At 35.9% G+C, this 27,542-nt stretch overlaps 1 protein-coding gene across 1 annotated transcript; it reads left to right on the forward strand.

Moving 5' to 3' along the window:
• PDE6C (phosphodiesterase 6C) lies at positions 1-27,542 on the forward strand. The gene is made up of 22 exons (XM_042817991.1): positions 1-480; positions 8,980-9,132; positions 9,248-9,337; positions 9,581-9,721; positions 10,287-10,361; positions 10,450-10,514; positions 10,627-10,693; positions 11,522-11,569; positions 11,773-11,922; positions 12,710-12,853; positions 12,931-12,999; positions 15,578-15,724; positions 16,045-16,152; positions 16,238-16,347; positions 18,893-18,980; positions 20,565-20,665; positions 21,755-21,862; positions 22,157-22,220; positions 23,551-23,625; positions 23,770-23,853; positions 24,729-24,882; positions 27,478-27,542. The coding sequence occupies exons 1-22, from the start codon at positions 1-3 to the stop codon at positions 27,540-27,542; spliced, it is 2,586 nt and encodes an 861-aa protein (XP_042673925.1).

Genomic DNA, 27,542 nt, shown 5'->3' on the forward strand with positions numbered 1-27,542 from the left:
ATGGGTGAGGTAAATAAAGATGCTGTTGAAAAATACTTGGAGAACAATCCCCAGTTTGCCAAGGAATATTTTGACCGCAAAATGAGGGCAGAAGTGCTGGGAAGTATCTTTCAAGTGAACCCTGGAGATGTGAAGGAAGGAGTAAGCTTCAAAGACATGTCTCGCCTGGAGGAGTGTAACATACTTTTTGAGCTGCTGACAGAAATCCAGGATGAAGCAGGCTCAATGGAAAAGATTGTGCACAAAACCCTGCAGAGGCTGTCACAGCTGCTGGCAGCCGATCGGTGTAGCATGTTTATTTGTCGTTCCCGAAATGGTACTCCAGAAGTAGCTACCAGGCTTCTCAATGTCACTCCAACTTCCAAATTTGAGGAGAATTTGGTGAATCCAGACAACGAGACTGTTTTCCCTTTGGACATCGGGATAGCGGGATGGGTTGCTCATACCAAGAAGTTTTTTAATATACCTGATGTGAAAAAGGTGAGTGATTTTCCCTGGGGGATGGGTTTCTGTGCATTTGCTTACTCAGCTTTCCTTCTGCAAAGGGCTTGAGGGTTTGGAGTCATTCTTTAGAGACATCCCCAAGATGGCAATCCAGATACAAGCAAGAGAAAAGCAACAGAAGATAATGCTTAAAACCCAGTATCACATCATGTAGCCTAGTGAAGTAGTTCTAGTATCCTCGCACAATAATCAAAACCTGATTTACTGTAATAACAAAGGAGAATATCAGATATATATTAGAATATATCAGATATATATCAGAATATATTAATAGACCAGTAAGTACTTGTGTTTCTGTTGAACAAGGCAGGGGACTCCTATTGTTTTCTCCAGTATAGGTTTGCTAGGTCCCTTATCATTTGATAGTGCTATCCACTCGTCTCTGAATATAACATATTTGTAGCTTTCTTAATTAGAGTGCTTCCTTACAGTGTAAATGAACCCAGATGAAGATGGTGTCAACATACGTCTGGCTTCATGACTCTCTATGAATTTAAAGTAGTTTCAAATTATGAGTATGTCCAGATCCAGCATGTGTTCAGAACCATCTGTGGAAGAAGAGCTGCTCCGCTGTTTTCAAAGTTCTTGTTGAATTTGCACATAATTATCTAGTTTATTTAATGTGCAGATAGGAGTTATAACAAATGTTACATGGAAATTATATTGAATAATCAGACAGAAATGCATGAATAAGAATTGCTTTATAAATGGCTTTGAAATACATAGGGAAAGACAAAAGTGCTTTGATTGTTGTAGATTTCTTTAAAGACAACTAACCTTCCAGCATAACATGGCAGCAGCTTCACCTCTTTTTAGTCTTCTGTGGAAAAGCTCAGTGTAATCAAATGGTGGTAAAGATGACTATATCAGAAAAATATCTGGTTTTCCATATTTCCTATATTGACAATTTAAAATTCCAGAGGATTTTAGAGACCGAAACCACCTCAGTGTCTGAATGCCGACATAAACTGCAATTTTCTATTTTTTTGCAGGAGGTAAACAAAAAGTAACACATTTTGTCATGTTAAAAGTTGGCAGGCATAAAGGAAGGAAGTACTACTCTTAAAGATCAAAAACAATCAAAAATCTGCATGTGTGTGAAAAGATCATTCCATTATATAATAAACTATCTAAGATATAAGTAGGAAGTGTGAAAATAAACAGAAAAATGATTGATTTGAGAAAGCAAATCAGTTGATTTTTAACCACTGGGTGGCTTTCTTTGGTGGCTTCTGCTCTGACAAGAAGCATATGACTGCCTTTTACCACCACATTAGGAGATTGGAAGATAATCCTTCTAAATTCATAAGGCTGATTACATGAGAAAAGATCAGGAGGATCAAGAAAGATGTGCCTTTTATCAGACACTGCATAGCTCCTAAATATCATTATGTGAGGGGCACCCAGAGAAGGGCTACTCAAATATTTCTGTGCTTTCAGTATGACTTGTTCAAAATTGTGTGAGAAATATAATGTAAACAAGAGAATCTCTTTGTCTATCTAGCACTGCTAAATATTCATTTTGCATGCATAAATGAATTAATGCTTGATGAATACCTATTCATCTATTATTCAACCACTGTGAAGCCGTCTTCAGCATTCATTTACTCTCTCAGGATTACTGACAGAGTGGCCATTAGGCCACACTTAAAAAATACAACCAAACCATAGAGCCATTAATCCACATTTAGTAACTGAATGTCACTGAAGCGTTAACATTTTACAAGGTAATTACGAAACTTAAAGGGATTTTTCTGGAACCAATATTTGTTATGTAAAAATTAACATGAAGGTCTTATTACTATCAGCATTTTCATTCAATTAGAAAAAATATCCAGTGTCCAAGTCCACACGCTGCACAGGCAAAGCTCCTACTAATGTCATCAGAATCTTTATCTTTGTAAAAATCACAGAAGTGCAAGTTTAGCCAGTAAAATTTAAGGAATATAGTCAGTCCATAGCAAAAGAAAGTCAGCCACTGAAGCCTTTATCATTTTGAAACAAGCATTAATTTTCAAATCACTTTGATTGCACCTCCGTCAAACTAGATTGTCTACTACCTAAATCCTGAGCAAAAAAAAAAGACAAGTGGAGTTAAATCTGAGAGAAATTTTGCCTCAATGTCTTGTTAGAATACAAAACGCACAACAAATACAAAACGCAGAATAAATGATGGCTACGGTGCTTTAAGGATGTCATGTCTAACCACTTTATTTCTGACACAATCCATATCCAAACAGCGTAACAGCATTGCCTTTTTTTTTTTTTTTTTTAAGTCTTAAGCTCCTGGTAACACTGTCAAACCCACAGCGAGACACTGTGGTGCTTTAATCACCAGCCCTTTATAAGAGGAGGGAACAGAACAAAAGATCACAACTGCAATCAATCTTTGAAAAAACATGGGACTTCACTTTTAGTGCCTGGTAGCCAGTTCTTGAGAGATTACCTCCTTCAGCTTGGAAAAGTACCAACAAACGTGAGGAAGCTCCTCATCCTGACTAATGCTACAGAAAAGAAAAGCAGGAGGAAAAGATACAGACCTTTCATAATTAACTTAGTAGCAAGAACAGACTCCCCCCCACAAGATTAAAGACTTGTTGACAGCAAGAGCTTATAGTATTTAATCCAGGATTTAACAGCAGTGAGAAATAGGAGGCAGGCAGGACCACTGCTGTGATGATTGGCCTCACATTGTTCCCAAGGCCTAGCAGAGTAGAGTATGCTACTTAAACATTCCAAAATAAAACAACAAACTGCATAGAATCTGATAGGCCCATTAGTATCCTATAAAAATTATCTGATAACGCTGACAAAACGATAAAGATTTTATGTTACATCTTTTCCTAGGATATCATTTCCAGATAGAACTAAGATGTAAGACAAGAACTGAGGAATTAAAATCCCACATTCTCAGCCTGTAAAAAGCCAACATATATAGTACATATATTTGCTTTTATCCACTATGTATTTGAATTATGAATGAATAAACAACAGAGCATTGACAAATTCAATGCTTCCATCTCAGATTGAACAGCCAGAGCACTGATCATTGTGGCACCTAATTTAACCACAGGGAACCTGCAGAACAATCTTAAAAACATCTTCAAGTGATAAGTTTCTGCATCAACCCTTGGTAAATTGAGCTAGCTTCCATTTGCATGATTCTTTTCTTCTGGAGCTCTATTTCTCTTCAATTAAAAAGTGGGAGATGTTTTCATATTGAGACTTTCTGAAGTGACAGGATTTTCAGAGTCATCGGAATGCATCAAACTCTGGAGCCTGGAATGAAGAAGAGACACTCCATCCCCTTTCTAGAATTTACACAGCATTGTAAAAATAACTTAAAGATTATCTGAAGACAGAAGAGAACAAGTGGAAGCATGATGTAGCAGCTCAGTGCTATGAACCCACTGCAGTGAGGAGGTCTGGACACCAAGCCATTGTCCAGCTGCTGGGCATACAGTCATTCTGTTAAAGTACAGCAGTAGTCCTGGGGCCTGGCATTGATCTTAGACTGCATCCTAGGGCAAGAACAGATTGATGGAATTGTGCTCATCCACGTCAGAAATACAAAGCACTGGAGAAGCCCAGGAGAGTGCAAAATGGTAAATGACACAACTCACTGACCTGACAATGGTAGTGGGAAGGGATTAGGGAGGAAGAAGAAGGAAGAGTGGGAGTCACTCTGTGATTAAGCTGGGTAGCAGGCCTGCCATTTTGTAATGAGATGTCTCAGTCCTCATCCCCTAGGAATGTGGTCTTGAAGAAGAAACCCAAATATTCAACATATTGATGAAACACAGTAAGTTTAATAAGGTTTAATAAGCCAGTCAGATTGTTAAAACAACTTTGAAGGGAAATTCTTGAGAAACAAACTCAAAATTCTTAGCATTAGAAGAAATTAGAAGAGCATCTTATTTCTGTCCATCTTTAGACAGTGCTTCAGAAGTATTGCCTTCCTGAATGCTTCCCAGCATAAACTAAACATAAGGAAAAAACAGAGGGATAGATTTTTACCTGCCTAGAACTTGCACTGTGTCTACATGTTAATATTTGCACCTCTATTTCACCTTTGCCATCTTGATACTAAAAACACTGTCATAAACTCATAATTAAAATAGCAAATATTAAATGGGAAAATTGAAATCTGTTACAATCTATCATAAAGACAAAGTTTCATTCAAGAAAATATTTTAATACAGGGACCAATTTCTACTAATCATGTTTTCCGGCTTGGGGGGGGGAGGGAGAGGGGAGGGATGGAATTCACATCTTTCCTTCTTTCCCTGAATTAACTTGTGTTCAAAGAGGAAAGCTGCCAAAATGAAAACATAAAAATTAAATCCTAAAGTGAAAAATTCCCCTTTAGGCTTATTTTCTTGTTTAATGTGAACAAAATTGCTCAAATAAATGTAATAAAAACTCATTTTCATAAAGAAGCAAGACATCTGCTACTTTTGGCAATAAAAAGCAGGAATGTCAGTGACATGACTGAAAATGTTTAATCCTCAAATGCTCATAAATCCTTATCTATTTTTATTTGCTTTCATTTTCAAAACTCTTGAGATCTTTAAGATATCAAATTCAATTTGTTCTGTAACACTAGCAAGTTACATGTTAAACTATAGCTGTCCTACATCCCTGATAAAAAATTTTTGAATATGGCCCAGTGAATGACCAAATAATTTAACTAATTGTTTTTTTGTCTTGAATCAGACTGATGATATTGTCCTATCTGATGGTAGACACCTTTTATATTCCATTTATAATTAAGTGCATCATTATAAAACAAACACATTTGTTTTATCTTAATTTGAAATTAAGATAAGCAGAAATGTGAGGTGCAGCAATATAACACACCAATTCCCTACAACTCAGCAGTAAAAATGTTTTTTAAGGAATTTGAGCCAATGGAAGAGAATCAGTGGAAGAACAAAATATCAGGAACAGGAAAAAATACAGCAAGCCTACCACAGAGAAAAGCAGAAACATGTAAAGATGGTGCAAAGAAAAGCGTAATAAAGATGACAGTGTGACACTGGCTCCTAATGACAGAAGTTCCTGTAGTTTTTCTGCTCCACTACTTGTCTAGTGGTCAGTGACCCTGCCCACAGCAGGGCGATCGAAACTAGGTGATCTTTGAGGTCCTTTTCAACCCAGGCCACTCTATGATTCTGTGATATTACTCCAGACCCATTCCTTGTCATCCATGTATTTTGCCACTCTGAAGTCACCTATGCATCCCAGAGCCTCCAGTCCACAATGAGCATAGTAACAAATTAGTCATAACTGCATGGGCTCCCAGAAGGATGGAGGAAAATAGGCATTGGCTGTCTTGGCACTACCACCTCAGCTGTAGGATTAAGTCTTTCCATTTCTCCTCCATTGTGGTGTTAGAGGCAATTTGCCAAACTTAAAATGGGGAACTGGCTGCACAGTAAGTTACTGATGCATCACTGAGGCTACACAGTAAGAGAGAAACTGGAAGAGTTTTTTTGAATGGGAGTTGATGTGAAAACCAAGGTGTAAATGTTGCCTGTGAAACACAAACAACATTACATCGTATTGCTTCTAAGCAGGGCTCCAGTCAAGGAAGCAAAGTTCATGAAAAAGTCTCATTTCCTAATAGGCAAATCACACGTGTAATGAAGATGTTGAAGATGGACCAGATAATAAGCAATCAAAAGGGAAAAAGTACACTGAAAATGTGAAAAACCTCATTTATCGGCAACTTTGAACTGCTGTTCCTCTTGCCTCAGATGAACAAACACAATCAGCCTTCACCCTGACTGACCAAATAGGGAAGAAGGATCCATATTCCTTTATGCTTTCAACTGATTTTCTTCTCAAATGTCTCCCTTTCTCTTTCTTTCCAAATTAACAAGGATCACACTCATTACTTAGAATAATTTTGCATGTTTCTGATCAAATTTACACTCACTAATTTATGCTGTGGAGTTTGATATGGAGGTTCCCAGTAGTGTCAAGCTCAGTTGACTCAGGCTGCATTTTGCCATTCAGAAATGCTTAAGACAGTGCAGTGTTATGGAACAGAGTGTTGCAAATCCTAAGATAATGTTGTGAACTGAGAGATGCAGTTCCATCATTAAATACCATATAATGGTTGAACAAACATTAGAACAATGGTCTTCAGTATGCTTTTAAATTTGGCACAGAATAAAGCCTGTGAAAAATTCTGGAGAACTCTTTTTGTTTTTTTGTTTCTTTTTTTAATAGTTTGCTTAAGGAACCAGCCAGTGAGGCAGAATTCATCAGGAAAGAAATAGCAAAAGGGTACATAGATGAACATCTCTCTCCTAAGAAAGAAATCAAGATCTGCAGGGAGAACCATGAAATAAAAGAGAGACAAGATGGTTTCTTCTTCTAGATGGTCCATCAATAATAACTTTCCAGAACCAATACAGTAACACTGATTCTTGAAAACAAAACAGTGTGATTTATGTAATTGAAAATTATTATCTAAATTATTATTATCTGAAAACTAACTTTCTTTTTGTAATACCCCTGCTTCCCAGAGAAGTGACTTTTTTCTCCATTGGACCTTATTACCAACATAAACTTGCAGCTGTGTAGCTACAGTTCACAGTCAGCTGTGTCTCAGCAGGCAAGTTTATTATTAAACACCATCTAAGGAAAATAAAAACTATTTTTAGAAATAACTGGTTTTTCCCTTTCACAGATGTATAATCACACTCTTCACAGCAGTGAATTACTTTTTTGTAAATTCCACTGCTACCATTTAAATAGAACATAAAGAAATAAAAATTATCTAAAGTTACCTAAATCAAGCAAACATAGAGCATCGTGTTTGTAACTCATTGGAAAAGGTTTATCATAATGATGTAGCATATGTAAGTTGTAGTATATGTAAGTTACAATGAGATAAAGCTGGTGTCCTGGTGTAGAGAATGAAGAAAAATGAATTAGCCATTTCAATAAACTGGCTAGAATAACGGTCAGCTGTCAGACCCTTCTCCAATCATCTTTTTAATAACCTGTAACAGAAAGATAAACACAGAGAGGGGTCCTGATTTTCCTCTCATGTAAGTGGTCCTAGCTTAGTGCAAGTCCAGGCTGCGTTGCACAGCTTGGCAGGTATTTACAGGGTACTGTGGTACAGTCAGAGGCTACGTATCTTAGCTTCAACAGGAGATAGTAGAAAACACTTGCAAATGTAGAGAATTATGAACAAACCTCCTTTCCCCCATCTTTTTTAGACTGTTTTATGATTTAGCTGAAAGCTGAAAGTTCACAACAGCACTCAAAGATGGCTCCTCTTCTAAGGTCAGGCTCAAATAAATTGTCTACCTTATAATCGGAGCAGAAAGTAGGAGTAGCAATAGGAGCAGAAAGACATTATTTTGGCTCTGATGCTAAAAGATTATTTGATTATGAACAGGATTTTCCAGACATTATGAAAAGTGATTTTCTTCAAAGCCAAAGGAGCTTATGTTCGCAAGAGAAAATATGTTAAAATCTTGACTGGGAACAAACTACTACCAAATATGAGCAAAATTTTCAATATTGAAAGGTCCAAATCAATACACAAAACTTTGCTTGCATACAAAAATCATATGATTCAAATCTTTGTATATGCTGTGAAAGAGTCATCAGCGTATTATGAGGTATTTTTACCTATCTGCACTGAACTATCCAGACACAGTTCAGGTTGGCTTATGGTTACAGATCTTTTTATTGACATAGACTTGCATCCTTTAAAATTTTCCTGCCATCTCTAAAAATCTTGTGACCATAGTGATTCTTCCCAAGCACCACTTCTTGTACCTTCAGTTAAAGAAATTAAGACTCAGCTGCTATGTCCAGATGATTCCACTCACTTCGTGTATACAGGTCCCTTTTAAATATTAAGAGATCAGGAATTCAGTTAAGTGAGACATCCCCATAGCTTTCTCCTAGAAAAAGAGAAAGCAACAACACATGGCTAAGTCAGGTGTGCACCCGCTGGGGATGCCTCCCTGCCAGATGCATTTTCAGCCACAAAGATTGTAAAGAGTTTCACACATAGTTTTTAATACCATGCGATTGGATAGTATCATTCATTTTATCTACAGAAATAAATGAATAATAATAAATATTAAAGCAGTTATGAAGTAAATCTCTTACATGCACACCACATGCATTAGACTATTAGGTACCCACAAATTCATATTATTCTCTGCTTTATTTGAGCTTTTAATTCCTCAAATCTGTCTTGAACTTGGTTGCGGTATCCACATTCACAACCAATTCTTAAAAATGTATTTACATGCAACCTTGTGACACTGTATTAAATAATGATAATCGTTTGGGCAGTATCAGCTTACTGCACCGTGAAATTGTGCTTACATCATTGCAAATATAAATTATGAAATAAAATAACCATTTATTTTTGGTATAATAATTGACTCATAAGTAAAGTATTTAAACTGTGTTTTCGATATTTTTTTCTTCCAGAATAACCATTTTTCAGACTTTCTGGACAAAAAAACTGGTTATACAACTGTCAATATGTTGGCAATCCCAATCATGCAGGGTAAAGAGGTGCTTGCTGTTGTCATGGCTCTCAACAAATTAAACGCCAGTGAGTTCTCAAAAGAGGATGAAGAGGTAATAATCTCCTATTATACAACAGCACAGTCACTAGTTCACCAAATAGTTTGAATGAATCTACCTCTTGATTTGAAAATGTCTTATTCTTGGCTTTTTGTTTTGTCATTTTTAGGTCTTTAAAAAATACCTCAATTTTATATCTTTGGTCCTAAGAAACCATCATACCTCATATCTCTACAACGTTGAATCCCGAAGAAGTCAGGTATAGAAGAATTTGTAAATGATGATACTTTGTTTTTGCATGAAACCATTATTCTCACTGTCCAACAGTCTCACATGCTTATTAGAGTAAGAAAAGCATCTTATTTGTTTATTTCTCTGATAACAGTAATTTAACTTATTGCTTTATTTTGGGATGCCTGTCATTCCTATGCATATGGTTTGTTTGTTCCATTCAAATGCATTTTACTGTTGACTCACTCTCTTTCTCTTTTGTTGTAAATAGATGCTGTTGTGGTCTGCCAACAAAGTATTTGAAGAGCTAACAGACATAGAACGTCAGTTTCACAAAGCACTGTACACTATTCGAATTTATTTAAACTGTGAAAGATATTCTGTTGGTCTGCTGGACATGACTAAAGAGAAGGTAACATTCATTTTGCTTACCTGCCAGAAAAGTGTTACTCCTAACTGTAAGTTATAAAATCTGTCCTTCTAACTCACTGGTTCTGCCTATTTCTAGTGTCTGCATATTTCTAGATCGCTCCAAGACATAAAGATACAATCCTTTCTAACCCTTTGAGATAATTTATACAAAATCTAACCGAGTTACAACAATCAGATGCAAAATAAGAATGGCAAAGCACGCAACCATGATAAACATTATAAAATCATTTTTTGAATTTATCATACAATTCTGAGTAAAGAAAGAAGAGAGAAATGTAGTCTGATTACTGCTTTAAAAAATTGCTATTTACTAAAACAACTACAGTGTACAAGTGAAGAGACAAACTTCATATTAGTCTGGAATTTACTGGTTACCATTTCTTGCCTGGAATATACTTTGTGGTTTGTTTGTTTGTTTTCCTGAAACGTGTCCATAAAACTCTTGTGGAGAGAGAAAAATAAGACTGTTATCCATAAATCTCATGTTATCTCTGAACACTGAACAGATTTTTAATTTTGCTAACATCTGTGTATTATTTTGTCAGGAGTTCTATGATGAATGGCCCATTCGGCTGGGGGAGGCAGAGCCTTACAAAGGTCCCAAGACACCTGATGGAAGAGTGAGAATATTAATTTTTCTTTTAATGAATCTTAACTTTGACATTGAGGTTGTACAGGTAACTTAGATGTTTTTCTCTTTTTGTTTAGGAAGTCAACTTTTATAAGATTATTGACTACATCTTGCATGGGAAAGAAGAAATCAAAGTCATTCCGTGAGTATTCCTGGGCAGCCTGTTAATGTGTGGCAATTAAATTTATTGCTGAGATAGAATACTAGCATGTCTGTATCTGCAAAAATCATCTAATTTCATTCTCTCTCTAAAGGTCACCTCCAGCAGATCACTGGTGTCTTATCAGTGGATTGCCAACATATGTTGCAGAAAATGGATTTGTAAGTTCATACCAAAAGTAAAAACTACATGTCTTAATATATGAAGTTCTTCTGATTGAACAAAAAAAAAAAGAAAAAATACTTCCCATACCCAAATTATCTAAAAATACTGCACCGCTTCCAAAGTTATGTGAATCAGTAGCCTGTATGGAGACAAACCCATAGCACTAATATCCAAAATACCAAGAAAATTTCCCTCCAATTATGGTAACATTAGAGGAATAAATTTGCATGGTGCATGTTTCTTTCCAAATGTGTGAACTATTACTCACAGTAAGTGTCCAAATATACACCATTAAAAGTTTTTTCTTTCCTTTTCTCATGTCTTCTATGTAGCAGTAAGTTGGAAAACGTGGGCTGGGCCAAATCAGCCAGAAAGTATATGCAGCTCCATACTGGTACAACACTGGTTTAGCATGGCACACAGCGTAGCCAAGATATGTAATTCAAAGTCATTGTGAATGACAGCTATTACTAACTCTATGTCATTTTTAATAGCAATAAATACATAGCCTTCTGAGGTAGTATTCAATTTACTTCTGCAATTCCCCAGGTCACTGAAAACTGGCACAGAAGTTTTCTTAACATTTATGCTTGTGCATTGTGAGGTTCCATACATGAGGCACTTTGGTGTAAATGCTCCAAAATGATACGTAAGAACACCCACAACTAAATTAATAGGAACAGTTTTACTCTTTGTAGCTAGCTAGGATGCTCACTGCTTTTAGCTTAAAATATATATCCTTTTTTTAAAAAAAAAAAGACAGGCCAAGTCATGATGCATGCTGTATTTTCTTTGAATAATGTCTCCTTTTTTTTATATTGCAGATTTGTAACATGATGAATGCACCAGCAGATGAATATTTCACATTTCAGGTAATTCAAGTAATATATATAGTTATAAATATTGTGGAAAAATATGCTAAATCCTTCCACAAATTAGTTATATGATTGAGTACATGAAAATTTTCTCCTTTCTTTGTGATTCATGGGACTAGTGTTACAGAACCTATATTAATAGCTGTATTACTACTTTCAAAGAAACATGCAACATTTCTTCCTCTCTGCCTTTCCTATAGAAAGGACCCGTGGATGAGACTGGATGGGTTATCAAAAATGTCCTTTCATTGCCTATTGTCAACAAAAAAGAAGAAATTGTGGGAGTTGCAACATTCTACAACAGGAAAGATGGAAAACCTTTTGATGAGTACGATGAACAGATAATTGAAGTAAGTATAATAGGATTACAGACCCTAAGGAGCCATATGATGCTAACTTGGCAATTTTTAGCAGGCTATATTAACATCTGGCCAAAAGACTATCTTTCTCACCACAGTTTCTTAAGAATGAGAGATTTTTTTCTGTTTATAAAACTGAAAATTTATGAGATCATTTACATTCCAATAATGAACCAAAGTCAGATATTTTTAAGTCATTTGAGTCTTTAATGATGGTCAACGTTCATAATTAATGTGAGTGGGTTAAAAATGGGATGGAATGGAACAGTTCAGATGCAAGGAACTTTTGAAGATCTTCCAGTCAAACTGCCTGACCACCGCAGGGCTAGCCAAAAGTTGAAGCATAATATTAAGGACAATGTCCAAATGCCAAATATTAGCAGGCATGGCATGCTGCTTACCAATGGACATGCCTGCAATCATGAACTCTATGGGAGATCATGTACTTAGGAAAGATATGATATTACACATTGTGTTCAAGTCCCCCAAGCTAACCTAAACTTTATAAGCCTCAAACTCCTGCATATAAGATGGGAATATGGGCAATTATAATATATAAGATAGGAATATGGGCACGGGTTGAAACAAACATCATCCTTAAAAGCTGCAAAGGTCAAATGGCACCGGTTGATGGGAAGGTAAAGTCTTCTAACAGGTCAAATTGAGTGCTGATTTTCAAAGAGCATGACCAGAATGTAAATTTTAAGAATTAAGTTTAAATTGGCAGTTCAATTTTATTGTCATGCTGTCACCTAACCTTTGCTTTGTTTTGTTCCAGACTCTTACACAGTTCCTGGGGTGGTCTGTTTTAAATACTGACACTTATGATAAAATGAACAAGCTTGAAAATAGAAAAGACATTGCTCAGGAAATGCTTATGTACCAGACAAAGGCTACTCCTACTGAAGTTGAATCTATACTGGTGAGTTTCTATCCACAAAATTGAAGTAGGAAATTTGCTATACAAAACCTGAAAGTACTGTTCATTTTCATTTTCAGAAATACAAAGAGAAATTAAATGTAAAGAGTATAGAAGAATGTGATGAAAAAGATCTTATCAGGATTTTGGTAAGTCAATCAATGAAAATTTGACTTCCAGAAGAATGTTGATATCAAATAGCAATGGCTCTTATTCAAAAAGCTGTATATAGATAAATTCTGCTTAATACCACTGATACTAGCTATCAATTCCACAACTAGATGGAGCTAATTTAATAGTATATCTTCGACTTCTTCAGTTTCTTCATGTACAGACTCCACTGTTACCTACAAGGAAGCACTGTCTCCGATATATGTTTTAATAGACCTGGATAGCCAGAGTTATATAGAAAGATTTATATCAATTAACATTTAAAGTGGTGAATGCTACATGAACAGTGCTACACATTTATTTCATTTTGAAAATAACAGAAGGTATAATGATGCAAGGTCACTTCCATTTTGAGTAAGAGAACACATACAGGAGTTTCCAGTAGAACTAATCTACTTTCCCATGAACTATCCTGCATCTCTCTAGGTGAAGTCCAAATGCAGCAATAAGATACTCCGCAGCGCTGAAACAAATTTGACCTAAGCAATTAAATCTCTCCTTCTGCTAAAACAAAAATGAGCCATTTTCCTTCTAGACTGTGTACACTTCTGCCTTGGTACTTCAGCCCAGAAGGGAATGCCTTCTTGAAGCAAAACACCTTTTGTGCCCACTTACTGCACTTTGTTTTTCCTTGCAGAACAGTCCTGAAGCATACATGGTCTAACTGAAATAAAACCAAAAGGTGTGCTTCAGGAAAGTAATGAAGTTCTACTGTAAATGTATCAATACAGAACCAGACCAAAAAAGAAATATCAGATACATGCAAGACGGTTGACTTCTACTACCAGCCACACATATTTCCTTTCCTCCTACTATACCACATTTGCTAATGTAGTCATAGCCACAGGGAACAGGTCTCATGAAGCTACTGCTAGTTAAGGTATATGCCAGAGTGCAATGGTGTTGAAGTTTCACTGGCTCCCACAGAAAAGATGTTCATGCAGCTTGTATGTAGTGAAACCGAAAACACATCAGTGCTTCACAAACTTGCTAAAGTAAACATCAATAAACTTTACCAAATCTTTCTACTTGTATAGCAACAAGTAATTAGGATAGTGCAGGCTTCCAAAGGTAATAATATTGTATGAATTTTTAAATTCCAGAAAGTAAGTAGAATGAGTTCTTTCAACAGAGTGGTGTCACAAATCAAAAGGTCTAGTATATTCTGTACTGCCAAGGCTACATGCAAGTGCTTTATCCTATTATAAGGCCTGGAATCCCAGATTGCTAATGAGATAAAGCAGGTGTTTCTAGATCTGATGATTCACAAAGTAATGGGTCTTAAAACACCACTGTTACAGGTTTCCTTGCCCTTGACCTCAGATCAGAGTAAATTTAAAGAGAAATTCAACAAAGGGAGAAATAAATACAGTTCTATAGTTGCTCAGCCTCATTTGTTGAAATACACTGTCCAGGGGCATAGATTTTGTTATAACTTTCCTTATCTGTGTAAGGGAGATCATTTATTGACTGTGTGATGGAAGAAAATCACTGTGATCATATAATCTATTTTTGGGTTGTATCAGACTTCCCTGAATTAATTTTTTAATTTTTTAAGGCATTTACTTTCAAATATTCTGCTGTTCTCCTTAGGTTTTTGGGATATATAAATGAAAACTGCTACAGAACAGTTTGCCAATACCACTATCACCAGTGAGGCTATTTAATGTGAATCTATAAAATGTATACAAAATAGGCACTTTGAAATTTAGTACAAGCTTCTCAACCTTTTGATCCCTTGAATTTTAGAATTCTTTTCGAAAGTTCTTCGCTTCATGAGAGAGCTGACATAAGCTCTGTATCTGCCCTTCAGGGAGAGAAATATCCCTGCATGACATCCAGCCATTTTCCCCTAGAATGTGTAGGATAAGATTATGAACTTACACTGTCCATTACTTCTGAAATGAGCTTTCATTTTCATCAAGAAGCACAATTATTCAGAACAGGCTTTTGTAAATTACAGAAGACAATTGTAATTTACCACCAACCACAGCAGTAAAAAAGGGCTCTAAGGGATATGAAGTAAACAATAACAAATTTGAATTCTACAAGCTTTGTACATTTTAGCCTTGAATTTTCAGTTTGAGATCATTCAAAAGCAAAGCAGTCAAGAATCTACTGCAGGCAGACAAAATGTAAGATTATTCATGATTTAGACTATTAATTGTGAAGAGAAGGGCTTGTTGAATAATTTTGGTTGTAAAAGAGAACTGCAACTCTGAGACCAGGCTAAAGCAGAGAAATTACAAGATTTTATACCAGGAAGGAAGAACCCCAAGACCTGAGATTTCCTCATTGAGGAAATGCTGAGATGGTCCCAACCAATTGTGTTGAAATCAAGAGCAGGAAGAAAAACCATCTAGGCAACATTCTTACCCATCCTCTTGGAAGAGAAGACTAGTATCACCATTGTGTTTCAAAATGTAATACATATTAGGTTTTGAAGATACAGTAAGCATATTGTCCTTATGCAGTGTTCCCAATGAAGTAAGAAAACAGTTTGTTCAACTTTGTACTTGCCATAAAAATCCTTCTGCTTTCGACTCTTCCTAACAGAAAGAAGAACTACCCGATCCCAAAGACTTAGAACTATATGAATTTCGCTTCAGTGACTTTCCCGTTACAGAACACGGCTTGATAACTTGTGGAATACGACTGTTCTTTGAGATAAATGTTGTTGAAAAGTTCAAAGTCCCAGCAGAGGTTTGATTTATTTTGTCATTTGTATTTCTTTTAACATAGCAGACTGATTGCAGGTTCTTTAATACAGGAGTAAGCTATACTAAAGCATGAGAGGTATGAATAACAACATTCTCAATATTTGCACAATTGTTATAAAGACTGAAATTGATCCTGAACTTGCTTGACCTCTTAAGGAATTAAATCAATATGCATTTACATAATGCATAGTTTAATCATTTTCATTTTAAAAAAAAAGCATATTATTCCAGTAATTTTACAGAACATTCCATTAACTTCATTTCAGTGAACAGCACAGTCTCAATCACTTTTATTCATACTAGGTCCTTACAAGATGGATGTACACAGTCAGGAAGGGTTATCGAGATATCACTTACCACAACTGGCGACATGGATTCAACGTGGGACAAACGATGTTTACTTTGCTGATGGTAATGTCGCCAATATCAACCTTACATTCATTACTTAGCTTTCCTTTCAAGGAAGGTGCACAGTAAGAATTGTTTTCCTTTACAGACAGGTAGAATAAAGAAATACTACACTGATCTAGAAGCCTTTGCCATGGTTGCTGCTGCTTTCTGCCATGACATTGATCACAGAGGGACCAATAACTTGTATCAAATGAAGTAAGTAAAATTAACAGATTTGGTAAATGCAAATATATGGCTATGCAGTACTTTGAGTGGCAAAAGGAAGAACATGTTAACACATGCAAAAATATACTGTAGGTATTCCATGAACATCTAGCATGAAGGGACTTGAAAGGGTGAGGGAGCTGGGCTTGTTTAGCTTGGAGAAGAGAAGGCGCTGGTGAGACATCATTGTGGCCTTCCCATACTTGAAGGAAGCTTGAAAGTAGGAGGGAGACCAACTCTTTGCATGATCTGATTATGATAGTACAAGGGGAATGGCTTTAAACTAAAAGAGGGGAAATTTAGGTTAGATATTAGGCAGAATTTTTTTTTACTCAGAGGCACTGGCACAGGCTGCCCAGAGAAGCTGTGGATGCCCCATCCCTGGAGGCACATAAATCCAGGTCAGATCAGATCCTGGGCAGCCAGATCTAGTGAATGGCAACCCTGCCCATGGCAGGAGAGTTGGAATTAGATAATCCTCAAGGTCCCCTCCAACCTAAGCCATTGACTGATATTCATCATACAGAAGATTTCTGCCTCTGAGAATTTGTCATGGCAACTGAAACAATGAGAAACCTCAAAAGCAGAATCTTAGAAGGATCTGCTGGAGCTGCAATTCATTTTTAAGTTAGACAGTTGTTTTAACTATCACAAGAAGCAAAAAGGAATTTTTAGGATATTATAAAGAAAGCATCATCAATCTCTATACACGATCTAAGCATATGGCAGATGAACTTCTATTACTTATCTGACTGCCTTAGTCAGGAAGTTCCAAAATTAAACTTCAGTGCTCTGTCTTGTTACACTAGTGATAAGTCAAAATTAGCTTCAATAAAAAGAGTAGAAAGTACTTAACTGGAGTTTTTTATTTATCTTTCAAGATAGAGTAAAGGCATTTTTCTGGAGAGAGATTCAGGATCTGGAATATTCGAAGGCCAGCTTAAAGACAGGAATTTAGGTGCATTCTTTTCTCAGTGTTCTACTGGCTGATTCACCTCGCTTTTTTGCTCCCTCCAGTGAATTCACTGATTGACATAGGTCCTTTTTTGAGATATAATCTCCTCACATTATGTACAATGCAAAACTACGAGCTTGGTTTCCGCCACAGGGGTCACATACCAGCAAGTTATATACCACAAGGTTAAGCTTTGCAATTCACGTTCCTTTGTGTTCTAAATGTACAAAAAGGCTTGCTTGTGATCTTTCTCTAGTTCTTAGTAAATTATCATAATGAAACAATATAAATCCATATTATTTTAAATTTACCTGTTTATTACAGCTTTACAAATCATGGTGAGGCCCACTGTTGAAGAGTGAGCAACCTACTGTTTAGTTTTTTGAGTGATTTGGTAGTTCTTCTGTGTGCTAGCCACTAGAGAACACAGGATTCTCAGAATATCGTGTGGGCCAGGAGATTCAAACCATAATTTTCTGAGAGTACTATTTCCACTAAGTGCATCTCCAGAATGATTCATCCTCCTCCTCTGTCCCTGGACACACTCAGCCCAGGAGAGGAGTTTCAGACGACATGCTGGAGCAGTGACGTTAGGGGATCTTCTGATTATTCTCTGGGATTCTCCAAGTGACGTAAGAGAGAGAGTATGACAGATGCTGATTCTTATTCAGCTGACTGCCTCTCATCCAAATAAGTTTAACGGGTTTTTAAATCTTCCTAGTATGGTCTTCCCTAGCTGAAAGCCCTCTACTTGAGGTCATACACAGTAAAGCTATTTATAAAACCCATCTGCTTTAGCACTACAGCCTGGAACTTGACCTCATCTACAAAGGCAGAAATCACAGGTAGCCTATACCAACGCACCTTGGTTTATCTCAGGAAACAATTTTTTAGCCCAGAGAAGGAGGAAAATACACTTCTCAGGGTGGAGAACAACCTGGAGCATAGATAGGATATTTGTCCCTTCCTCCCACTGCTGTAGTCTGAACCAGAATTACCTTGAAGATTAGCCCAAGGTCAGAGGGATTCTTTGAGCTCTGTGATAAGACTAAAGACATCTGAGCAGTCAGGACTTGCACAGTTCATAAATCAGTGATTCTGGGGGAAGGGAGGAGCCAAAGCGATAAAGGAATTAAATTTCATTATATTATTACTTTAGATTCAACTTACATTAAGTTAAAATCACAGGGGACATGCTCCACAGTAATTACAGATAAAAGTCACGCCACACAATAAATACTAAACGACGGCTTAAGATTATTTTTAAAATATGCAGAAATCATGTAGATCAAACAAACAGTAGAATGGAATATACAAGATAAATACAAGGTAAATAGAGAGATTTTCAAAGTACAGCTGATTTTCAGCAGGCACTGAAATCTCTTAAATCTGTCTTTACCATCACAGGAACGAAGACAAAAAAACCATACTTCTTGCTCTGCCTCATACTAGTGCTTAAGATATATTTTAAGCTACTGAATAAACAGATCAATAGCAGAAGTATTTTAGTCCCCAAAATCTGAATTCTGAATCACAGATATTGCCTCAAAATACTGTAAACAATTATGTATTTTTTAACAGATCAGCTGCTCCACTAGCAAAGCTTCACGGCTCTTCCATTTTAGAAAGACATCACCTGGAGTACAGTAAAACCCTACTGCAAGATGAGGTATGTTTGCATGAATCTTCTGCTTACAGCAATCAACACAAAAGATCCAAATAAACCACAAATTGTTTACAGGTCTTATTCATTTCTCTAATTCCCGATTAAGAAATTGTGCTCAAATTCAGAAGTTTAAACCAAATTCTTACTCACTGCCCACTTGTAGAGAAAAGCAGCTTGTCATGTAGGCCTCACTCGCATGCCTCTCACAAACAGCTGAAGTTGGTGTAGAAAACACAAGGTACTGCAATTAAACAGCTGCAGGTTAGGTCTGAGTTTAGTTCCTCTGGCTTTTTGCTGCCACATTTCAGAGTTCTGCTCTGCTCTGTGGGTGGGCACAGGTGTTCCCACAGGGCTATGGTGGCGCCATCTTGCTTCCCTCAGGCTCAACAAAATGTCGGCCCTGCAGAGCCCTGTACCTCCTGCACAGGACAGCCATTTCTCCCTCAGCAGAGCCTGGCTCCAGGCTACAGGCAAAAAGTCTTTTTAAAACTATTTACTAGATTTTTTTTTTCAGGGAAATAATAAAAATACATAACTGTGTACACCTGAAATCTCAAGGATCTTCCATCCCACTTGTTTGCAGCAAGCAGTATGGAAGGCACTCACTTCTACATCTGAGCACACAAAACAGATATGTTACTTAAAAAAAAAAAAAAAAAAAAATTACCTTTGATGGAGATGGGGCACTTTTTCAATTGTGAGATGCTGGGGAGCAACCATTGATTTTTGGTGGTCAGTATTTTGAGGGTGCTGAACAGGGGAACCACGACGCCCCTGCTCACCTGAGTTAAGAAAAGAAGGAAAACCGGGGTGCTGTGCTTGCATTCCCTTTGCTTGGGAAAAAGGACGCTGCACTTTACAGAAGCAGGGCCCTAATAACCCACAGGCAATTGTGCTAAGCCAGGCTAACAGGAAGAAGTGGTCTGGAAAAACTCTCAGGTCCATGGATGTGACTGGCAAAGAAACAAGGAAAAGCAGCCATTTCTTGATGAATTATATAGAATATAGGTGATTTTATTTGATTTTAATTTAAACTTAACAATAGCAGACCAAGTCAATATGAATTTAGTTATTTGTGCAGCCTCTGGAGGCAGGAATTTGGATCTCCCTACACAGTATTTAGCCATTTATTCTGATCCCGTCCAACCTTAATGATTCCATGCAGTCCCAGTGCAATTCCTTCTAGTTCTCTCTCCCAGCTTCTTTGCCAGCTGATCCTGCTTTTCTTTTTCCAAAAGCATTTTTCACTTTTCCATCTTTCCTCTTAAAAGGTGGTTTAAAAGAATTTGGTTAGTATATATGAGATGGTTGTGAAAAATATACACCAGGATGTGCATATTTGTATCTCATTCTCAGACATTTCTGCAGCTGTAACTGATAGAAATAACAGTATTTAAAAGCTTAAGAACTACTCCTGAATGAGGGCCACCTCTGGAGAACTTTTCATTTGTAGTGTTATTTTGATTTAGAGCATATAGTTGAACATACATACAGTTCTGATATACTGTCCTATGGGGCAGCCTATAGAGTACAAAGCAAAGACAGTTTTATAAGAGGAATTGAATTCGTAAACTTTCCATCTTGCAGAGTTTAAACATCTTCCAGAACCTAAATAAGCGCCAGTTTGAAACCGTTCTACACTTATTTGAAGTTGCAATAATAGCAACTGACTTGGCTTTGTATTTCAAGTAAGTACTAAATTCTGTGTAACTTCCTACTGAAAAAATGTCAGTCCTATGCTATTTACAGCTGTAGTTTTTGCTTGTTATTTGCAGAGTACAGAGCTGTATTTTAGTAAGTCTAATTCTCATTTAAAAAAAAACAAGACATTCTTATCTTCATTATAATCTTTCAAATTTCAAAACGTGTCTATAATACTTTGTATGCATCTAGCAGGTAATTCAAATATGCATTAAGTTACAGCAGATATGTTTCAGAATTGTAAATTATGTAGCCTAATGATAAAGTTGTCTGCATGTGTGATAGTTAGTGTACCATACTGTGATTACTCATATTGAACAGGAGCATGCTTATGAAAAAGAAATTGAGATTCTGGGTTAAAAACAGACATCAACTGATCCCAATGCTAAATATGCCAAAGCCCTCAAATAAAAAAATATTCACCCAACTTTATTATCTTGTTTTTGCAAAGGTTAGTGAGACTATTGTTTGTTTGTTGGTTGGTTGGTCCAGATGCCTCATGAGTGGGATGATTTAAAACTAGGAACAGGAAACAATTCAGTTAGATGTTCAGTGGCTGTTACTAAATTTCAATAAAAACTAACCCCGTTATTTCTTTCATTTGAAATGCAAATTAAAAGATTCATTAAGCAGTAATAAGACAAATTTTTCAGAGTACCTCTCAGTCAAGTTTGAAGGATTTTTTAGAATGAGGGGACAGTTGTTAGTATTTGCTTCTCTTTTCCCGATTCATTACAATGCTGGAAGGAATATTATGTAGGAAAACATAATACTAAAGAAACATTAATGTCACTTTGAACAGTTTAATAAGCAGAGTCAGGAGACTTGTTACTTGAATCTTTGTCAGAAACTTTGAAATAGTGCTTCATACATCAGGGGTATACAGCAAAATATAAATGTGTTCGGTTAACTGGAAACTTGGAGTTCAGGGGGAAGAAGGTATCACTTTGAGACTACTATGACTAGGATGCAACTTTAGAAAAGCATGTATATGAGAAATATGGGATTTATTTTGTTTTATTCATAATGCAGGATTTTTGTTTACTAATATATGGTTTACCTGTATGTTTTCACAGGAAAAGGACTATGTTTCAAAAGATTGTGGATGCAATTGAAAAAATGGAAACAGAAGAGGAGGCAATTAAATATATATCTATTGATCCAACCAAAAAAGAAGTCATCATGTAGGTGGTTAATATATTGCTCTCTATTCAATCAGTTAACTACAAACAGATTTCAAAAGTATTTGGGCATCTAGATATGCAAATTGAGATTTGTTGTTATCATCTGATGATGAGCATAACCATGAATTTAAATGTCTTCTCAAAAAGTGCATCTAACTGCATCTTGTGTATCTAAATAGCTTAAAATATGGATCTTTTGCTGGTGGCTTTTTTTTAATTGCTGTTGTTGCTTTTTGTTTGCTTGTTTGTTTTTTCTTTCATCATTCTAATTATTTTTACTCCTTGCTTTTAAAGGGCTATGATGATGACCGGATGTGACTTGTCTGCTATAACCAAGCCTTGGGAGGTACAAAGTAAGGTAAGGACTTTTCAAGCCAAAAATCCCATTTGCTATGTTTTGTTGCCCACTTGTGCCTGATGTCATGACCCAAACACAATACTTATTATAATTTGATAGATATATAACTATTTGCACCCAACTGCCCTTCTAAAAATCAACCTCTGTGCTTCTGTCACTGAGAGTGCAAGGGCTATCTCCTCTTTTCTACTTGTCAGTCAGCTAAAACTGCCCTTTCCAAATCTGTCAGCTGTTCTAGCTATCCTTAAATGTTACTACACTACATTAGTGTAATCCAACTTTTGCTATTTTTCAGGTGTATCTAAGGTACAGATTTCACAACAGAAAAAACTGAATAAAATTGCCTATTCTGTAGATCTTAGTGTTTCAAAGTAGCTTGATCATGCTAAGAATAAATGTGACACTGCCTAGCAGTTAAATACTTCAAATACTTCAGTACTTACTGACCGTCAGGCTCAAACTCATCCATTAATTTTACAGGTATAGGTTTTAGCAATGCATAATCAAAACACAAGATGGTTATGGAGTCTTCTAAGTAATTTCTAAGAAGGGAAACCTTTTACTCAGAGGGTGGTGAGTTACTGAAACAGACTGCCTAGGAAAGCTGTGGATGCCCCATCAATGGAAGCGTTCAAGGCCAGGTTGGATGGGGCCCTGGACAGCCTGATCTAGTGGGTGGCGACCCTGCCAGTGGAGGGGGTTTGGAATTGGATGGGCTTTAAGGTCCCTTCCAACCCAAGCCATTCAATGATTTCAAGATTTTATGCATCACAGGAACTAACAGATTCTGTTGTGTTGCTAATATTGTCATGGTACTGCTGTTGATGATAATCATAAAAACAGAGAATCATAGATTGACTTGGGTTTGTCCCTTGGAGATCATCTAATTTCAACTCCCAAATCTATCTTTTAAATAGTGTGCACCAGCATGTAAAAAGGGAAGATAATCATTTTCTGCAGAAAGCCTTAAATACACCAGAAAGTGTTTACAATTCCTGACAGAAGTGCTCAACTCTCTCAAGAATTAAATGGTAGAATTCTATTGTCTTTGACTAAAACTCTGTATTTCTGGAGAACTTTTTAAGCTACTCAGAAATAACACAGCTAGCAAGAAATATATCCTCTTCAGTGGATGTAAAGTTAGTAATAATAGTTTAGTGGTAAATTGACAATATGTTTATTTAAACAGTAATATGCCAGTTCTGAGAAAATCAACATTATTATTATTATTATTTTTTCTGGAAAGCCTTGTTCTTGCCTTCCTTCATTTATTTATTCATTCAGATCTATTGTTTATAGCTTACATTTCCTTTGAATTATGATTTTTCAGGTTGCCCTCATGGTTGCAAATGAATTTTGGGAGCAAGGTGACCTGGAACGAACTGTACTACAGCAACAACCAATTGTAAGCACTAAATAATTTAACTGTGTTAAACAATATTGTCTATTATTTAAATACTGAATAGATAATGGTCAACAATGATTATTAGTTCATTATAACCAAAAGCATGATCTCTGCATGATCTAAATTACTGCTATTCTGTTCCAGCCCATGATGGACAGAAACAAAGGTGATGAACTACCTAAGCTCCAAGTTGGTTTCATAGATTTTGTGTGCACTTTTGTGTACAAGGTAAGAACATTTTTTTTGATTTGTTTTCCCACTGAAGCAGTTCTGATGGAACAACTAATGACCAACAATTGCACTAAAAAATTTTGGACAGTTGCAGGAGTCCCACTTAATATAAATATGTGACATGTAGATGATTACAGAAATCAGTTAATGGCACACTTAAATGAACAGAAATTCACAATGTTCTGTACGAACAGCCATTGTATATTTTCTGGAAAGCACCTTAATGCCAACTTTCTTAATCTGCATGTAGCTTTTAACATGATCTCAAAATATTACTCAGAAGAGTATCATCCAATATTTCAATATAATTAGGCACATCCTAATCTGCCTAATCTAGAATATACTACAAAATACTGGACTTTCTGTATATCCTGATATTGATAAACATATCAGGAAATATCAGGTATCAAAGTTATAATTGTATTATATTAACCAGATTTTCAAATGTGAATTTAGGGAAGATACTAAAACGTGCAACACATAATTCAGATATATTCTAACAGTGTGGGTGCAATATGTCATTATTATCCCAACACAATCTTTTCAATAATATGCCACCATGGCTTGGCCAAAAATACACTCACAAACATGCACTGGCAGATAGTGGCATTATTATAAAACTTCTTTTCAATTCTATAGAAAACCAGCTAATAGAAATGGAACAAGTAGTTGCAAAACAAACAAACAAACAAATCAAAACCACAAACTATCAATTAAAATTAATTTATACAGCATACAAACAGAAATAATAATTTTAATAGAAAAATTAAAGCAAATGCTTTCTCCACAAAGCAGCATTTCCAGAAATTTGTACTTTACAAATCAACAGTGTTTTCATATTTCTAATTCATTAAATTCAATTGCTTGCGTAGGAATTCTCAAGATTTCACAAGGAAATTACACCCATGTTTGATGGTCTTCAGAACAACAGGGTTGAATGGAAAACTAGAGCTGATGAATATGAAGAGAAGATGAAAGTTATTGAGGAACAAAAGAAAAAGGAAGAAGAAGCAGCGGCCAAAAAAGGTTAAATAACTTCTGATTTTTTCATTCATATATTCATATAGGTAGTTCTTCTCTCTGTAATTCACACATATGGTAAAATTTACAATATTCTTTACACTAACAGTATTTGAGTTATGACTTAGCCGGATTAGCTTTGTCTTTAGTTGGAAGAGGAGTTACCTTTCAAAATTACACAAATCCAATACACTGACCTTATTTTCTAAGCTGTACAATTACAGAAAACACGACCATCACAGAAATGAAGTGACTGTAAAATTTATTTTGTCTTAAGACATAAAACTGAACATAATTAACCACCTCTATTTATCTGTGAATGCTACAATCATCTGAAATATGAATTGTATTGAAATTCTGCATGGTATCAGCTCTCAAACATATTCTGGTGCTTTGTTTAAGCTGAAAATAAAAATACAAGGATAGGAGATGAGAATGGAGTATGCACTTGGAACAACACAAGCCCCACTACTCTTCCAAATTTGAGATCAAGCTTTTGGCTCTAGTTTCTTACCATTGGTTTCTTGGCTAAAATATGTTCTCTCATGGTGCAAATGTAACGCTAATCTTTCTAAGACCTAAAATTGAAAGTATGGTTTTGCATATGATGACCCAAATGACAATGCAAGTTTTATATAAACTGAAAACCTCAATTGTAACTCAAATGTGAGAGTGAAATTAGTTATTTTTTTAGTTCTGTACTGCATTTGAAATATCAGCTTTAATAATCAGCTGAAATGAAAAGATTCAGAGATTAAAAGAAAAACGTGATTTTTAGAGAATGATTTACTGTCAGTTAGTTTAAAGAAAAAAGTTAGTTTGTTCTAATAGTGTATTTTAGGTCTTTAAAACATAAAACAGTACACAATTATTTGTTAATCAGTATCTGTGGGAAATAGGTGAGTATTATCCAGATTTCACATTAAAAGAGAGGTTATTCAAGGCTATGTATCAAGTTACTGTCAGAATTTGAAGTATAACTGGAAAATAATTAGCTCATGAAATCAGTGCTACTATGCTAAAATTCAAACATTGTTGCATCACTTACAGTTTCAGAGGAATTAGGCCCATCCTGTTCTCCCCCAGATTTATTTTAAAATACACTCTTCTTTTTTGGCCAATAAATCTCATAATCTGCTCAACAACTAGCTGGTTCTGGATAAGAACACCGGAACATAAGCATCTGAATTTTGCAGAAGTGCCAACAGAAACCAAACTAATCCAGGACCTGCACAGAAACCTCCTTACATATTTGCATTTTTTGCAAAGGGAACAGTTATTGAAATCTTATCCTATGCCCTTAAGCATAAGGTTCTTCTGAGCTAAAAATAAAATAATGATTTACAAACTTAGGACTTGACTCCCACTACTTCCACTTGAAGTTCAGACTTTCTCACATCATTGGTATTCTGGAGTCCTCACATCACTGATTTAGAGAAATAAGTATTTTCCCACAAGGCACCTCACACAGGCTAACATAAACAGACTGATTTACAGGAGCTAAGGATCTGGACTTCTTTGCTTATCATAGTTGGCATCAAAAAAGTGTAAGTGAATTATTTTGTCTCTTTTTAAATGTGCACTGGAATGAGACCATGCATATTTGTGAAGAACAGATCTGACACTGTCAAAATCAAGGCCATGTAAATATATACCTTTGTTAAAGTCAGTTCATACAAACATGTAATATGATGCATGCTGAACCACGGTCATCTCTAGATCACACTGACCTGGCTATTCTGAGCCATTCAGTAGGCAGAAAACAAAATAAACATATTTGCTGAACCACTACAGTGGAAAGTTCAGAACAGAAAGCAGAATACAGTATTGAACTATGAAATTGAAATACATATTTAGTAACGTAGTGTTGATTATATCCACAAATTACAGAGGGTAGGACACTGATTATGTGACGTGTTTCAATGCAGGTGGAAAGGGTCGAAAATGACCTAAGTAACATGGTGATCCACAGCTTTCAAATGTAAGTTTTAATTCTAATATTGGTATCTTACCTTAAATGAATCTGGAAACACAACTTATTACATTGAAACAACCTTAACTATGACCAATAAACATCTGTGGAATCATTTGAGAGAGACATTAACAAAATCAGTTGCTATAAAGTATTAAAAAACAGTCTCTCTGGCTTAATTGATTGTTACCAAGGGATTCATGTAGGGTTGGATAAGAGTTTATACAACTAGGTCAAATTAAAGCTTTTGTATCATCTTCAAAAATAGTTTCCAAGATTATATTAATTCAAGACTTTTTTTTTCTTTAGCATGGCTTGCATACCTCAGTTTTGAATGTGTGGGACAGACTTACATAAAGTACTGAAACTTTCCAGTAAGAGTGGTTCAGTGTGTTTGGTCCATTGAGAAATGTTGGTATCAATTGCTACATCATATATGTATAGGTATATATAACATGTATAGTTGTTGCATGCTCCAATTTCCCAAACAAGTAATGAAAACGTTCCACTTTCAGAAAGTCAAACATACATAATGTCCTTATCACAAAAGCAGTGCTTTTAAAACAAGAAGTTAAAGCAACTGAAAGCAACAGAAAGTACTCACTTTACTTTTCTTTTTTGTTTTTTAGCTGAAAATGCAGCTGGAGGTGGAAGTGGAGAGGATGGAAAATCCAAAACATGTATAATTTTGTAA

This window comes from Centrocercus urophasianus, unplaced genomic scaffold, assembly GCF_019232065.1.
Source record: "Centrocercus urophasianus isolate 14NV4802_14NV808 unplaced genomic scaffold, USGS_Curo_1.0 seq_17, whole genome shotgun sequence".
Classification (NCBI taxonomy): Eukaryota; Metazoa; Chordata; class Aves; order Galliformes; family Phasianidae; genus Centrocercus; species Centrocercus urophasianus.

Coding starts and splice junctions, on each gene's coding strand:
- PDE6C (XM_042817991.1), top strand. CDS start 1: ATGGGTGAGGTAAATAAAGATGCTGTTGAAAAATACTTGGAGAACAAT. Junction 9,338..9,580: donor TTGAATCCCGAAGAAGTCAG/GTATAGAAGAAT, acceptor TGTTGTAAATAG/ATGCTGTTGTGGTCTGCCAA. Junction 13,000..15,577: donor AAGATCTTATCAGGATTTTG/GTAAGTCAATCA, acceptor TCTTCCTAACAG/AAAGAAGAACTACCCGATCC.